Source organism: Leptidea sinapis, chromosome 29, assembly GCF_905404315.1.
Source record: "Leptidea sinapis chromosome 29, ilLepSina1.1, whole genome shotgun sequence".
Lineage (NCBI taxonomy): Eukaryota > Metazoa > Arthropoda > Insecta > Lepidoptera > Pieridae > Leptidea > Leptidea sinapis.
Window position 1 is genome coordinate 11,592,939 of NC_066293.1, and position 17,183 is coordinate 11,610,121.

Here is a 17,183-nt window from a genome sequence, read left to right on the forward strand (position 1 = left end):
TGGTAACTTCACGCTGTATATACCTATACAGCGCACCTGCATAGTGCATCTTTTAGTACAATAATAATATAGTGATAATCGTGTTTGAGCTAACTGATAAATATAAATAATAACGTGGCAGAAGGAAATTAAATAATAGCACTAAATATTGTTAATATTGTTAGCTGCAAAGTACCTATTTTGTGTCTATATTTTATCTGTGATGAATATTTATAGAAGCGATTGTACAATATGAAATTCGGAGAGCAATTTGGAAAGCTAATTTGTAAAATAAAAGGTTATAATAATTAATATTGGCTTTTTATTATTATTGTAGAATCTGAATTTACCGACTGGACCTATTCACTACAAAGATACCGTACTTCTAGATGCAACATCTGTTCTAACTAATAAGCTATACCAATCACCCTTATCACCTAGTCGCCCAATGCAATGCAACCCATTTTATCAACCAACTGTAGTTATCGGACGCTCGTGCCATAACTGTATATCCACACCCAATACTTTTGTATTTGCAATTGTACTTAGCAAGTATATATTATTATATGAAGACATTCCACGGACAGATCCGGTTATAGTATTGTTGAACTGATGCACTTGTTAACACAATAAAAACAGCCGTGTCGTTTTTAGCCAGCAATGTTGCATCAAATTGTAAATTAGGTATTCCAGTCTCAAATCGAGCTTTAGGTATGTATAGCTATATCTAGCTTCTGTTTTCAAAACTTTTCCAAAAACTGTAAAAATTCATTCTAGCAACCACAGCCTAGCCTATCAGGTAAGAGGCATAGCAATACTATATAATCTGTATTAATTTAATTATTAGTGAATCACAGCATAATATAATAGCTAATATAAACTAACCTCATGTAGCAATACATTAATAAAGCGAGATTATTGCAAAACAATACTATCAACAATAACTTCATTACATTACACATCGCACTGAAATCTTTTACAATGATTTGATGAATGTACACATGGCCAATTTGTACTAGGTACCGTCACGCAAAATTTGTCCCACAAGTTAAATGATATTTTTACCGAAAAAACTTTTAAAACTCTGCAAGTCACCCTTAAAAAGATTCTGCTTATCTACTTTGGCATATTTATTTTATTTAAGATACAATGTAACATTACAAATCTAAAGCGTTACAAAGATATTACACTAAAGAAAAAACAAACAATGAAAATTATAAACTTTCTAAAAAACTAAATAATTTCTCTTATTTTATAGAGCTAACAGGCATCACACTCTCAAATATTTTCTTACATTCTTTGACCAAACATTCAATCGAGCTGGCAAATAGATCACACTGTGGTGCTACCTCAAGTTCAGAGTTTAGAAGACGGATGGCTCGTATTACAGGCGTGTGCTTATGCGCTTGCGTGCGTGCAGGTGGCTGCGCTAATAGTGCGTGTCGCCGCGCGCATACGTACGAGGTCGGCACAAAGAAACGCAACAATCGTTGTAATAAGTATATGCAGTCCACTCTGCCCCGAATTATTATGAGAACATATGATATACCCTCCTCGTCAGCCGGGGCTACCTGGACCAAGCCTTCTACTTCTATCTATATTAGGCTACCTTCTGCTGTAGCAACGACTAGTATCAGCCACCAAAACATCTTGACCAGTTGTGGTCATAACTCTATTGATAACAAGTATCTTTACGATAACATTATCAAATTGATAAGAGCAACAACCAAGACAATTATTGGGTAGGTATTCTTCGCCACTTCAACCAAATATTTTAAAATTGTTTTTTCTTATAAGAACACGCACGAACATAAGAGTAGCACGCGACCGAAGGATCTGAAGAATAGGACACAAACTGGATACGCTTGTTCCCTTGGTGCCTTTTTTGCGGTTGTATTTTTACTCTGATTTTGCAACACTGGAGATGCCACAGGAGCCGATCGGTCTGTAAGAAAAGTGTTTTCGCTTTTGTTGAATGTTGTATAGTACTGAAATCAGGGTGTATCACTGTGGAGGAACGCCTCACATCCATGTGGCGTGTCGTGCGAAGGTGGCATTCGGCAGCAGGAATCAGATCAAAACAGCTCCTCATAACACTCCTCGTGAGAAGTGCTGTCGGAGATTGGATAGGAGACATACAATAAAGCGACGTCTCCCGTTCACAGAAGAATGGATCCCTGACAATTCAAGCTGCTCTCCATTGCAATCACTGGAGATTTCGGGATCCAGTACTCCGATTCAAGGCGAGACAGGGAAGTGTTGTCGAAGAACGGTGATGCGATAAATGGTTTTTAGTGATAGTAATGGTTTTAGTTTTAGTTCTTCAACCCTTTTTTAGAGAGGACTCGAAACTGCGGTTTTCTTGCGGCACTGGTCGATGATTTTCCGAGAGACACCTACATTGCCCGTGTATACGGCATCTTTAGTACTGTCATCCGCATAGTAATGTATGTTGGAGGCGTCAAATATATCTTAAAAGTAAAAGTATAGGAGATAGCACAGAGCCTTGGCGCTCTCCAGCGTTTACGGGCTTCGGGTGCGTGCCGACCGTCGATTACGATCTATATGCTACGCCCAGTGAGGAAACCAGTGGTACACTTTACGCGTCCCACAGTTAATGAAATTCATATTTGAGAGAAAGGTCATACAAGAGAAAGCTTTCACTATATCAAGTCTAACTGCCAGACTTTCTTTCTTGCTTTCCATCGCCAAACTATGTGTTAGGTATATCAACCGTCCGTAAACTGGTTAAACGGTACTGTTAGTCGTTGATGAGCTGGTGACCCTCTAGGTATACCAAGGACTGACGGTTTTACAATGCCTTCCATGATTTGAACAGAGAGCATAAAACACTTATGGGTCGTTTTATTGTCTGTAAAGATGCTTTTCCCAGGAAAAATTGGAACTATTAATTTAAAATTAACATCAAATATTTACATTTGAGGTCAACTGATAAAATAAAGATGCTAAATTAACACAATCGAAAGATTACGCATAAAATATAGGGTACTAAAAGGCAAAGGCAGGCATAAAAAGCATTTATTTTCTCAAAATTACTTTTCTACTAACCCAGAATCATGAAATGTATTGGCTACTAAGAATCATTTGATTACTTGCAACGTAAACTACTAATTACTAATATCTTATTATCTAATGTTTAGTTAAAGCACGCGTGCTTAACATCTTGGAGCATAGAATAGAAACTCGTTCTTTCTGCTTTAATGTGTTAGGTTTTGAACGTGTGTGGAAAATAACGTAGGAACGTATGTTAAAATCCAATGTAATAAAAATTGTAATTGTTTTTATGATTAATTCACTCGAACAGCTTAAATAAAAGATCCCACAGCGCGTAACGGTCGTGGTCAGGTCGTATACTGGTCGTAATGTCAGAGTCTATATGCAAACAGTGCAGCGTTTCTCTTGTCGCAGGGAGCCACCTCACCGGCAACAAGTCGGAAGGTTCCGGCGTTGGGTCACTACAAAAGACATTAATGATTAAAACGTGTCAAAAGTAAGATAGCAGTGGAAGAAAACTTATCTGATGACCTTAACAAACTTTTTTGAGTGGTAGTGTGTTCGCGATGAACAAACGAAAGATTAATATCTTCTTAAAGATGTATATTCGTCTGTCTTATCAGGATTACAATTATAGTTTCTTGTGTAGTTCAGGTATTGTGTGCAAGTAGTTGAAGTACAAATACAAATATTTTTTATTTTGTCTCAAAAGAAAAACGTATTATACAAAAAAGCCACGTACATGCTACTACATACTCATAATACCTACTACACAACATTATACATCACAACCTTTAGATACAAATATTAAGAAGAAGCCTATATACTTATGTTTGGTAAGTGCATCTAGACAAGGAGGTACGGAGTTTTTATTGCTAGGACTTCTTAAAGAACCTAGGCACATACAGACAGTAGGTTTTATTTGAAGCAGACATAAAAGCTGGTGCCTTCCCAGAAAATTGATATTTTGCTGGAGTGGTAGGTATGTAGTCTACATTATGACAACAATCTACTAGTACATGGCTGAGCTCTAACTCCTAACTAAGTTTCCCTGTGTTTAGGATATTAGTACTCCCCGTGTATCGGTCTGTTATTCCATAGTTCAAGAATGTGTATGTCTGACTATTATAATGCACAAAATGAGTAATAGTTTAATAATTTTGAGAGGAAAAATAAATAAGTAATATAATATAGTATATAATTAATTTAAAGGTATGAGTAGTAATGAGTAAATATGTAGGTCGGTATGTATACCACCAGATAATTATGTACATACTAGTGAAGGTATATGATTGTATATTTCTTTATATGTATGAAATATAGATAGATATAATATTTTCTAAAAGAATATGTGCTTATTTGCTAGTTAGTGACGTAAGGTATCTAAATTATTACCTAGTTTTAAATTAAGCAAGTTTAAATGTATCCTAAACCTATTGAAATATAAGTATTAATAAATAATATCGTATATTAATTATTTAGGTCAACTGATGTAATGTAAATGATACGTGTAATGTGATATTTAATTAAAGCAGAATTATTCTCGGTACATACCCAGACCATTGAAGTAGAATAGAATGAATGAATATTGTATTTGATAATTAGATGAAGGATGAAGTATGATTGACAGAGTAGGTAAACGAAGTAATATTTGAGTTATTTGATGGGTTTAGATGTATGGCTCGATATAATAATTAAATTAAATTTAATACAGTCGACGATATTATTTATTTATTAATTTTATAACTCAGCCAATTATTTGGCAACCCGGTCCCCTGCTTCTATTGAGCAGGTTAGTAAGTCGATTAGCACTGCTTTTATTGAGCAGTCTTATAGTTTAGTTTCTGGTTTGGAATATGTTCCAAATTATTTAAATTAGTCAATAAGACAACAGGGGACTCCTCTAGCAATATATATACACAATGTACAAGTAAATAAATAATAAATAAATAAATTTCGTTTATTTCAAAGATTACATATACATTTTTTAGTGGTGTAGACTTCCCAGTAAGTTGTCTTAGGACACTTGTATTGGGAATATCTCGCAAAAGTTAAGCAAGTAATAGTAAACATAATAATTGTAAAGTTGTAAACCTGATGCACCAAAATATGCAAGGATTGTTAGGTAAAGAACTGAAACTGGAGTTACTAATGAACCATAAAAATATTGATCTCTTATGTCTTACTGAAAACTGGCTTAGAAAATATGAGATCATTTTTAACTCCAGTGGTCATCGGGTGGCAATTGTGTTTAGCAGAGAAATGGCAACACGTGGCGGCTCTCTTATACTTATAAATAAATCATTTAAATTCAAAGATCGTAAAGATATTGTGGGCCTCTCTGTTGAACGTACCATTGAAATAGCCTGTGCAGAGCTTGAGTGTGCCATTGTTGTAAGTATATAGAGACCCCCGATGCATTATATGAGTTATTTGAGAGTGTAGTTATGGAGGAGGTTCTATCAAAATTATCAGAATCTAAGAAATATATTATGATTTGTGGTGACTTTAATATTAACTTATTAGAAAAATCCACCACAAGTATTAGATTCAAATCTTTGTTTAAATCATATAACTTATCAAATATTTTCTTAGAACCTACTAGAGTAACCAGCACCTCTAAAAGCTGTATTGATAATATATTTACTAATTATAAACCTATTTCTCAATCAATAATTAGTAAACTGAGCTCAGACCACTTTGGTCAATTAGCCTCTTTTAATATTGAAGGAAACAAATGTACTTCAACTAAAAAGTTTATGTTTGTTCCGGTAAACAATAGGCGAATGGAGAAATATAGAGGCGATGTTTCAGAAAAAGTCTTAAACTTGTATTTGCATTATAACAGTACTCCAAATGAGATGTATGCTAAGTTATTTAAAATAATTAAAACAGAGTTTGCTTCTATATTTACTTCAAAAAGACAGTCAACTCGGGTGGTCTCTTGTCATTTAACAACTGGGCAACAGCTGGTATTCATAGCAGCAGACAACGGTTATATAGTTCATATAGTGAGAGATCATCATGTAATCATGATGTATCTTTCCTTGTATATGTGAAAAAATATTCAAAATTATTTAAGAAAGTATGTACTATTGCTAAATCAATGCATATAAGAGAAATAATTAAAAATGCTTCAAATAAAATCAAAATGACTTGGAAAGTTATTAACTGGGAATCTGGAAGAGCGAAAGACTGCAAGTTTGAATATAATCTAATAATAGACAAATCCACTCTGAGCAGGAAGTAGCTTCTGCTTTTGAGAATTTTTTTCTGACCTTCCAGTTTCCATCTCAAGCACCCTTGTCTCCTCCACCAGTGTTGCCGAGTCACTTCTTTTGGAAAATTTTAAGGAATGTAAATAAAATTTCAAATTCAGTGTTGTTAGCCCAGCAGAAATAAAGAAAACTTTCAGATTCTAAGAAATGAAAAAAACTGCTGATAAATGTATCTGTAAAAATAATAAGTTCTGTTATTGATGTCATAGCACCATATCTAGCACTAGTTTTTAATAGCTGTATTGAACATGGCGTGTTTCCTGATCTTCTGAAGAATAGTAAAATTATACCAATATTTAAATCGGGCCTCACTTCTGACCCGAATAACTATCGCCCTGTTTCGGTGTTGCCGAACCTTGGTAAAATTTAAAAAAAAAATATTTTAAGCCAAATGCTTACTCACTTTAACACTTATAAGTTACTTCATATAAAACAATTTGGCTTTACTAGGGGACGCTCGACTACGGATGCGGGTGTTGAACTCATCAAGAATATTTTTGAGGCCTGGGAGGAATCACAGAATGCACTTGGTATCTTCTGTGATTTAACTAAGGCTTTTGATTGTGTTCAACATACAACGCTGGTCAGGAAGCTATGCCACTATGGTATAAGAGGATCCGCACTCGATCTTCTGATCTCATATTTAAATAATAGGATTCAGAGGGTCGAGGTGAATGGCAGGAGATCTCCTGGGACTCCTCTCGGTATAGGGGTACCACAAGGGTCTATTCTTGGACCCTTCCTCTTCCTAATTTGTATAAATGATCTACCTAACCTTGTAGAAAAAAAACACAACGTGGTTTTGTTTGCGGATGACAATTCACTTATATTCAAAACGAAGCCAAGTTTTATATGACGAAGTAAACAATGTTCTATCTGACATCGTGTACTGGTTTAGCGCCAATAACTTATTGTTAAATAATCATAAAACCAAATATATTAAATTCACCGCGCCAAATGTCAAAAATGAAGATGCGAATATTTTATTAAATGGAGAGGTGGTAAAACCAGTGGAATCTGCTATATTTCTTGGCATTACTCTTGATTCCAAATTGCAGTGGGGCCCCCATATTGAAGGATTAGCGAAGGCTTAGTTCTGCAGCATATGCGGTTAAAAAAATAAGACGGTTAACTGACATAGATACGGCGAGATTAGTATACTTAGTTATTTTCATAGTATTATGTCCTATGGTATATTGTTATGGGGCAGTGCGGCCGATATTAATACTATCTTTGTGCTTTAGAAGAGGGCTATTCGCGCGATTTATAACCTAGGTCCTAAAGAATCATTAAGAGAAAAACTTAAAGAAATAAACATTTTGACTGTTGCTTCTCAATACATTTTTGATAATGTTTTGTATGTTCATAAGCACATTGAGGAATTTTCTAGAAACTGTGACATTCATAATGTTAACACGAGGAACAAACATAAACTTGTTATGCCTACTACTCGGTTGGGTCGAGTTAGTAAGTCTTTTGTTGGGCGATGTATATGCTTCTACAATATGAAAATTTACAAAACCAATGTGTTACGAAATTTAAAAGAATTGTTAAAAAACGTTTGTGTGGGAAAAGTTATTATAGCATAAACGATTTTCTTAATGACACCACGGACTAGAAATTAAGCGAACACCCTCAGGCTCTTCAATTATAAAATTTTATATAAAAAAATAGCCCGCTGAGTTTCTTGCGCCAAATCTTCTCAGGTCTGAGGCAGTCTCTTTTGAATGGATGGTAGATTTTGACGTTCAATAAGTGATTTTAAATCCTATTTTGAATAAAAATATTTGAATTTGAATTTGATAGGAAATCTAGCGTTGACATAGTGATACTTGAATTGATAGTATCCCAAGGGACCAATGAAGGACCACGGAAGTAACACTCTCCCAATTTAAAGCGATGGGAATCTAAGCTCCCTAAAAACTTATTGTCTGTTTCCCATAATTACTTCTTACAAGTGGTAGCTTAATATGACTAGCTGACAATAATTTTAACTAGACGATAATTTTGTTCTGACTTTATCGATATGTGGAATCCACGTCATATCACTATCCAAAATCAGGCCTAGATATATCTCTTCTTTTTTTCTTCAATTTGTTGATTATTGATTTTTAAATGTGTGAAAGGAGAAATAGTTTTGTTTTTTGCTATAAAGATAATGTACGAGGCTTCAGACATTTTCATAGTTAGAATGTTACTTTGAAAATAGTGAAAAATAGTATTAAGATAAAGTTCTGAATTAATTAAATGTTTTTGTTAATTTTTAATTAATTTGTTCACTAACTGTTTTGTATAGCCGTTGGAAACCGCGATTTGGTATATTGTATTAAGTTCTTTCGCGAAGCTGTCACGGGACAGTGGGACTGACATTAATCTTGGTTTCATTTTGTAGATGAAACCAGTAAAAATACTTGTAAAGAGACTAACTATGAAATGCTATTCAATGATTATAAAGTGTCACCAGTACATGAGAAGGTTCAATTTTCGTTAATATCGGAACAGTTTGAAAAAAATTGTTACAAAATTCCTATTTCATATAAATACACTAGTCGTAGCAAAGAAATGTGTCTGTACCGATAATGCAGAATTATTATGGTGAACGAGCTAGAAGGTTTCTTGTACCAAAACTGTTAAACATTATGCATAGGCATATCAGAAATAAGCCCAATAGCAAAAGCGAGTATAAGAGGAACATTCTAGCTCATTTCCTAAAAAACTGAAAAGAAAGCCGGAGGTACCTAATTGTAACATCTAGATATAACTTTAAGAGCGGTTTCTCTGCCAACAAACTGCTATGCAGTTTGGCGGAGGTCTGTATTTTTATTGTACTTTAATTTGAGTGAATAAAGGCTTTTTGCTATTATTATTATGGTTTCGATAGTTTCTAGCAAATTCACTTATGTGCCTATGAACATATATTACATTATCAAGAATATATTGAGAAGCAACAGTCAAGATGTTAATTTCTTTGAATTTTGCTGTCAATTATTTTTTAGGACCTTGGTTATAAATAGCGCGAATAGCCTTCATCTGCAGCACAAATATTGTATTAATATCGGCAGCGTTGTCCCATAGCAATATACCACAGGACATAATACTCTAGAAATAACTAAAGTATTCTAGTCGCGCCGTATCTATGCCAGTCAATTGTTTAATATTTTTAACCACGTATGCTACAGAAGTAAGTCTGTTCGCCAATCCTTTAATTATTCTATCCAGCAATTTGGAATCTAGGGTAATGCCGAGAAATAGCAAATTCCACAGGCTTTATCACCTCCCGTTTAACAAAACACTTGCATCCACATTTTTGACATTTGGTACGGTAAATTTAATATATTTATTTGTCTTGCTATTTAACAATAGGTTATTAGCGCTAAACCAGTACACAATGTCACATAGAATATCGTTCATTTCGTCATACATAGCTTGGTTTCTTTTCTTCTTTTTTAATTTTAAGATCAATGAAGTGTCATCCGCAGACAATACTACCTTATGTTTTTAGGAAGAAATTTCTAGATAAAGAAGATCATTTACATAAATAAGGAAGAGGAACTGTCCAAGAATAGACCCTTGTGGTACCCCATACTGAGAGGAGTCCCAAGAGATCTCCTGCCATTCACGGCGACTATCTGATTTCTATTGTTTAGATATGAAGTCAGAAGATCGAGCGCAGTTCCTTTTACGTTTTACGCGTTTCTTTCCAGCATTGATGTTGATCACAATCAAAAGCCTTAGATAAATCACAGAAGATGCTGAGTGCATTCTGTGATTACTGAGGCATCAAAAATATTCTTGATTAGCTCAATACCTGCATCCGTTGTTGAACGTCCCCTAGTAAAGCCAAATTGTTTCAAATGAAGTAACGTAAGAGAGTAAGCATTTGGTTTAACATTATTTAAAAAAAAAAATACTAAGGGTCGGTAAAACCGACACAGGACGATAGTTATACGGGTCAGAAGAGCATCCCTATTTAAATATTGGTGTAATTTTACTATCTTTCAGAAGGTCAGGAAACACGCCGCTATTAATACAATTATTAAAGAGTATTGCGAGATGTGGTACCTACTATGACATCAATTATTGAACTTATTATTTTAATAGAAACGCCCCATATATCAACAGTTTTTTTCATGTCTAGAGAATTAAAAGTTTTAATTATTTATCCAGGGCTAACAAAACTAAACAGTGTGGTTGAAAGTGTCAAAAGCTTTTTTTTAAATCGATGAAAATACTTAGAGCTATATTTTTTTGGTGTGTTTGTTTTTTATTTTTGCTATTAAATCTATAAGCAGCACTACTGTACTGGATTGAAATCTTTACCATTATTGATAGTTTGAGAGAAAGTCGATTGAGTTAAGATATTTTTGTAACAAATTATGTAGTATTCTTTCTGACAGATAAGATAGTACGGGCAGAACAGATATAGGTCCGATTTTGAGCCACATATATAGGTAGGACAAATATTTTCGCAATTTTCAGACTATCAGGAAAGATAAATAATAAAACAAAAATATGCCGATAAGCATGAGATGATAAAAACTTTTGACTAGTGGTTGGGCTACTAGAGATTCAAATTCAAATTCAAATATTTTTATTCAAAATAGGATTTAAAATCACTTATTGAACGTCAAAAACTACCATCCATTCAAAAGAGACTGCCTCAGACCTGAGAAGAATGGGCACAAGAAACTCAGCGGGCTTTTTTTAAAATATAAAATATGGATAACAATGTGATATCGTACAATAAACATTTATGATTAAAGAGCCTGAGGGCGTTCGCTTTATTCCCAGTCCGTGGTGTCATTAAGAAAATCGTTTATGCTATAATAACCTTTTCCACACAAACGTTTTTTAACAATTCTTTTAAATTCCGTAACACATTTGTTTTGTACATTTTCTGGTATCATATTGTAGAAGCATATACATCGCCCAACAAAAGACTTACTAACTCGACCCAACCGAGTAGTAGGCATAACAAGTTTAAGTTTGTTCCTCGCGTTAACATTATGAATGTCACAGTTTCTAGAAAATTCCTCAATGTGCTTATGAACATACAGAACATAATCAAAAATGTATTGAGAAGCAACAGTCAAAATGTTTATTTCTTTAAATTTTTCTATTAATGATTCTTTAGGACCTAGGTTAAAAATCGCGCGAATAGCTCTCTTCTGCAGCACAAAGATAGTATTAATATCGGCCGCACTGCCCCATAACTATATACAATTTGATTTGATGCATCTGAGGATTTTTGTAGTAAGTCCATTTACACCAGTGCAACAATTCGGGTCAAGCTGATCAATTATTTGGTTGACTTCATCTACACTACATGGCACTAGGGAGAAAAGTGTATGTTTTGTGGTGTCTGCACTTGAACAAGATCTAGTATTTTTTTGGATTTAAGGACAGTGAGATGGAATTTGAATTTGCCAGAATTATGCCGATGCTTGAAAAGTATATTTTGATAAATTCTTCACATATTTCTATAGAGTTCGTTATAAATTTTAAGTTATATTACGTACCCGTACTTGATAAAGTTGGTCCACATTGTGGTCATTCGGTCTACCATAATTTTGTCGGTTCCCTCGGGGTTGCTGTCAAATAGCTCCATATCGAATAGGTAGCCCAGATCGTCAGTGTGAGCTGCTCCTCCTTCTGTTACGTTTTGTCTCACTTTAATAAAGTTTCTACCTCCACTATATGAAAATATAAAGTGGTACACAATTTGTCCATTGTTAAGAAACTTATTTACACTTCTGTGAACAGGATATGCGAAAGTGAAATCCGAATGATAATTTATAATCTCCCATCTTACGCTCTCCGTAATTTCCTCATCTCCTATATAAAATCTACGCATAATTCTTGCATACCTTTCTGTGTTCAAATTAAATATATTTATTGTTTCGTTAAATATATCACTAGCTTGTAAATCTTCGGTTGTAGAATGCAGATGAAATAAAAGTGTTTCTTGATCAGTATAACCGATGAGTATATCCGTTGATCTTATTTGATCGTTGTGATAGTTGAGCGGATATTGCAGAAAACTATTCTCATAACAAGGTCTAAATAATGTTGTTATGGATGTACTAGCATTTATTACTTTTAATACATCTTCATTGGAAAGAAAATCTAAAGCATCATCTAAATTTTCTGCGTTATAACCAAGTCTGGTAGCAAGTTTTATTGGTGTGTCTTTATTAGGCTGTATCACAATACCGGGTCTTGCCACGGAACCGCTATGTAAGATCGCCCGTTTAAACAACTTCTCTTGAGTTGATAGTAACTGTATTTCAATTGACATTGCACCAGCACTTTGTCCAAATACATTAATATTCTCCACATCTCCTCCAAATGCTTGTATATTATCTCTCACCCATTCCAATGCCAACAGTTGATCCTTAATGCCCTGGTTTCCTGGCACTCTTTCAGTTCCAGTACACATAAATCCATATGGCCCAACTCTATAGTTTAGAGTCACCAGGATAACATCATGTCGTACTAAGAATTTTGGACCATATACATATCGACCTGCGAAGCCAATTGTAAATGCTCCACCATAAATCCACACAAGTACCGGAAGTTTCTTGTCTGTTATAGTATCAGGAACGTAGACATTGACGTGGAGACAGTCCAGTGTTCCTGCAAGTTCATTGTTAAACTCATTTCTTTGAGGGCATACTGCTGTGTCATCAATAGCTTCGAAGATTCCACTGAATTGCGGATTTGGATGGGCTGGCTGGAAGAAATTTAATAATGTCAAGTTAAAATTGTCCAGATTACATACACCAAAATTAAATATTGGTAATCCTTGATATGAAAAAGTGTGTCTGAAATTCGAAACCCATTTCAAGATACAATCGTATATTAAATATACGGGCTATAAAATCTATTATGCATTACTTATACAGAAAGAGGTAGGAGTGCCGTTATTGTAAAGGAAAACCTTTCCCATTACCAGGAATCCCAACGTGAAGAAAAAGAAATTTGTGTCAATAAGCCTGATATAATATGCTGTAAGAATATGTGCAATCTACAGTCCATCTAGGTATGCGATTAATATACAAATTTTCTAAAAAGCTCTGGTAACTGATTCATATGAGGAGGTGGCTTCAATGCCAAAATTACATACTTGGGCTCCAGGTTGACGTCAACAAAATGTAAAGAATTATTGAGTGCAATAAGAGAGATGAACATATGTGTGGCAACACCTACTGGACTGCCGACATATTGGCTATCAGATTAACTTTTTTATGTAAAGAATCTGTATTAGCGCGCACACGTGCGCGTGCGCAGAACAAACGTGTGAAAATGAGAATAAGTTATGGCGATACAATAGACAACCATACCTGTTGTTCGAGGAAGAGTTTGTCTGCAGCTGTGTGAGTGTGAGTTACCAAGTGCACCAATACTATCTGAACTATATTCAAATTCAAATATTTTATCACTTATTAAAGCTCAAAAACTATCACTCATTCCAAAAGGTATGCCTCAAAACTGATTAGAACGGGCGCAACAAAGTCAGCGGGCTTTTTTTTATATAAAAATATGGTGACAATCTAAAATCGTGCAGTCACATTTATGATTTATTAGCCTGTGGGCGGTCGCTTAATCCCAATCAGTAGGTATCATTAAGAAAGTCATTTATTTTGTAGTAACCACATAAACTTTTTCTGAATAATTCTATTGAATTTCATAATATATTTGTTTTGAACATTATCTGGGAGCTTCTTGTAAAAGCATATACAACTTGACTTAGTCGAGTAGTAGGCATTATAAGTTTATGTTTGTTCCTGGTGTTAACATTATGGTTATGATAGCTTCTAGCAAATTCACTATGTACATTGATAACACTATCAAAAATATATTGAGAGCCAACAGTCAAGATGTTTATTTCTTTAAATTTTTCTCTCAATGATTTTTTAGCCCTCTTCTGCAGCACACAGATGGTATTGATATCAGCAGCATTGTTTGCCATAACAAAAAATTACAAAAAGAGAATAGATCATTGCGGCGCAAGGAAAATATTGAACCAGCTATATATAAGAACGTATCAATACAATGAAATAGGTTCGGAAAATTCTCCTGAATACATAGAAACAAGTGACAATCCGAGATATTGTCCAAAGAAAATATTTTAGAAATTGTAAATAAATATACAAACTGGGATAGCTTTAACATTACACCTTAACAGCTAAATACGAAAGTTGAAAAGATTTTCGAACTGATTCATCACACAGCTTGGGACAATATAACTAATTTTACCTTACCTTTTAATTTACCTTAAGAAAAACAAAAACTAAATGTTATCCCATGGAGATTTGAGAACTCAATGAAGATAAAAGAAGGCAAACAAATATTTGGATCAATCAAGATCCTAAAGATCAAAAATAGTTTTAAATAATTTAACAATTGAGTGAAATGCAAAATACAATTAATATCCAATGTTATTTCCAGAAAAAAAGATCTCCAAAAGCTAACAATGACGGTTCAACATCTAATAAATCTCTATGAAAGGTTGCTTATCGTCTCAAATGCCCTATTTCCCAAATACAGGGGGTATTAAAGACGCAATTGGGATAAAGACAGTGAAGAATCAGCAAAAAACTTAAATATTTGTCTATTACTCAAAGCAGATCTTTCGCCCAAATGAGTGTCATTATTTATTATTCCAAGACGTTTACACCAGGCATTACTTAAAATTTTTGTGATTTCCAAGCAGCAGCGAAAGTTATTTAACGATGATCACCTAGGGAAGTTCTAAGAGAAAATAAATATAGTATCAGTACAAAAAAAGCTCCTGGATATGATTAATATTCGTAGAAATTCTTCATCAACTTGCAAAAAAAGTGTTGTTCAATTAACAATCCTTATTAATTGTGTAATTAACTAATGAGAAGTACCACATTTATGAAAAGTCACTGAAGTGATCATAATTATAAAACCAGTAAAACCACCCAATCGAACAGCATCATACAGGCGATTTCCCTATTTCCTGTGATGAACAAGCTATTTGAAAAGTTGCTAATTAAACGACCAAAGCCTGAAATAGAGACTAAAAATCTAATTCCAGAGAACCAGATCGGTTCCATGTGTGCTCCACCAAATTTTCAAATGTATGTGAAAATGGCGTGAAAGTGAAAGAAGTAAATGAAGAGCTTATTTAAGTATTAAAACATATTTCACGCCTCTTAAGCTTTGCGCTCGTTGCTGCGTAATGTCAAAAAAAGCAGTTTTCTCGATAAAGAAATTGATTTTTTTTATTTATATCGCACAACCACTTAAATATGAGTGCATATAAAATATTATATTTCAATAACAGTTAGGTAAATTACTTAATAACATTAAAAATAATTTTTTCGGGACGTCCGTGGGTCTGTGTTCTCAAAGTGTTTTTTTACAGTGTTTTAATTAATTTTTTTTTATGAAAATAAGGGACGAGACGAGCAGGACATTTAGCTGATGGTAATTGATACACCCTATCCATTACATTGCAGTCTCGCCCAGGATTCTTGAAAAAACCCAAAAATTCTGAGCGGTACTACAATTGCGCTCACCTTGGGACATAAGATGTTAAGTCTCATTTGCCCAATAATTTCACTTGCTACGACGCCCTCCAGACCGAAAGACAGTAATGTTAATAATTTCATTATTCTTAATATTACTGCTTCACGGCAGGAATAGGCGCCGTTGTGGTACCCATAATCTAGCCGGCTTCCTGTGTAAAGGAGCCTCCCACTGGTACCATGTGTAACACTTGCCTTAATAAATAAGTATTTAAAACTAAGTTATGTATGCAGTATTTTTTTCCTCAACTTAGAATATTGAGGAAAATAAGATTATAGAGGCATGCACTTCTGGATGTTCCAAATTTTTTTTTAAATGTAGACCTTGTTTTATATTTTAATACTTGAAATTTTGACATAGTCATAATGATGTCACCATATCAAAATTTAACTAACTTATAAATGATAATAATATGTAATAAGTAATTAAGTTACGACTACGTCTAAGTCCATACGATTATGATCATAATGTTATCATTGAGAGGTCGATGATCTTACTTACTTACTAGGTCAACCACCTGATTTTCAATAAATGAATTAAATATTTTTTCGACAAAATTAATAAAAAGCTCACCCCAAATGGATTTTCCCTATCAACGAGCGCGTATGGGATACCCATATACATGGTGTAATTCCCATCCTCGGCTCTAACTCCTTTCACCCATCCTTGTTTTATCTCCACCAGCTCTGCTCCTGCCGCTGTGACAGTAACCACCAACACCAACCAAATCATGTCTACTACAATAAAAAGTATTGAAGTGTCAGAATTGTTGAGTTATTTATAAATTGTCTTAATCCGATATGAAATTATCATCCTGCGATAAATATAATTAAGTAGTTAATTGTGGACAATATCAAGCAAGCAAATGAAACAACAAATATTTTAAGAAATGACCATCTCTTACAGGCTGCAAGTCCTAAGACATCTTTTTTAGTACACGACATAGTTCTAGGTGCTATCTTCATCTCCCGAGATAAAATCTTTTGACCACCTTTTTAGTTCGAACACTACGTGAACGGCCAGATCTTTTTCTTTGACAAACAGAGGAGTCATTACCACCAATTAATAGCCCGGTACACAAACATTTTACTAATACCAAGCGTATGGAGAGTTTTAAAAATTGCATTTGGCTTCATATCTACTTTGTGTAATGCAATCACAGCGATTCGGTTCTTTTTATCACCCTACTCCATTTTAATATCGCAAAATATTGTATAATGTATTGGCGTTAAAACGAGAAAACTAAAAGTAAAAGTACAGCTTTCACCATGGTCGGTCGGCAGGCGATCTTCTGGTATACCTAACACAGATGGGCGGCGGCTATTGAAAGCAAGGGGGAAGGCCCGGCAG

At 34.3% G+C, this 17,183-nt stretch overlaps 1 protein-coding gene across 1 annotated transcript; it reads right to left on the reverse strand.

Annotated features, from left to right (window-relative positions):
* Positions 1-3,002: 3,002 nt before the first annotated feature.
* LOC126973500 (bile salt-activated lipase-like) lies at positions 3,003-16,557 on the reverse strand. Its single transcript, XM_050820829.1, has 3 exons — positions 16,407-16,557; positions 11,792-13,005; positions 3,003-3,455 (listed from the first exon to the last, which is right to left on the reverse strand). The coding sequence occupies exons 1-3, from the start codon at positions 16,455-16,457 to the stop codon at positions 3,293-3,295; spliced, it is 1,428 nt and encodes a 475-aa protein (XP_050676786.1). The 5' UTR covers positions 16,458-16,557; the 3' UTR covers positions 3,003-3,292.
* Positions 16,558-17,183: the final 626 nt, after the last annotated feature.

Coding starts and splice junctions, on each gene's coding strand:
- LOC126973500 (XM_050820829.1), bottom strand. CDS start 16,457: ATGTATATGGGTATCCCATACGCGCTCGTTGATAGGGAAAATCCATTT. Junction 13,006..16,406: donor ATAGGGAAAATCCATTTGGG/GTGAGCTTTTTA, acceptor AATTTCTTCCAG/CCAGCCCATCCAAATCCGCA. Junction 3,456..11,791: donor ACCAACTTTATCAAGTACGG/GTACGTAATATA, acceptor TGTCTTTTGTAG/TGACCCAACGCCGGAACCTT.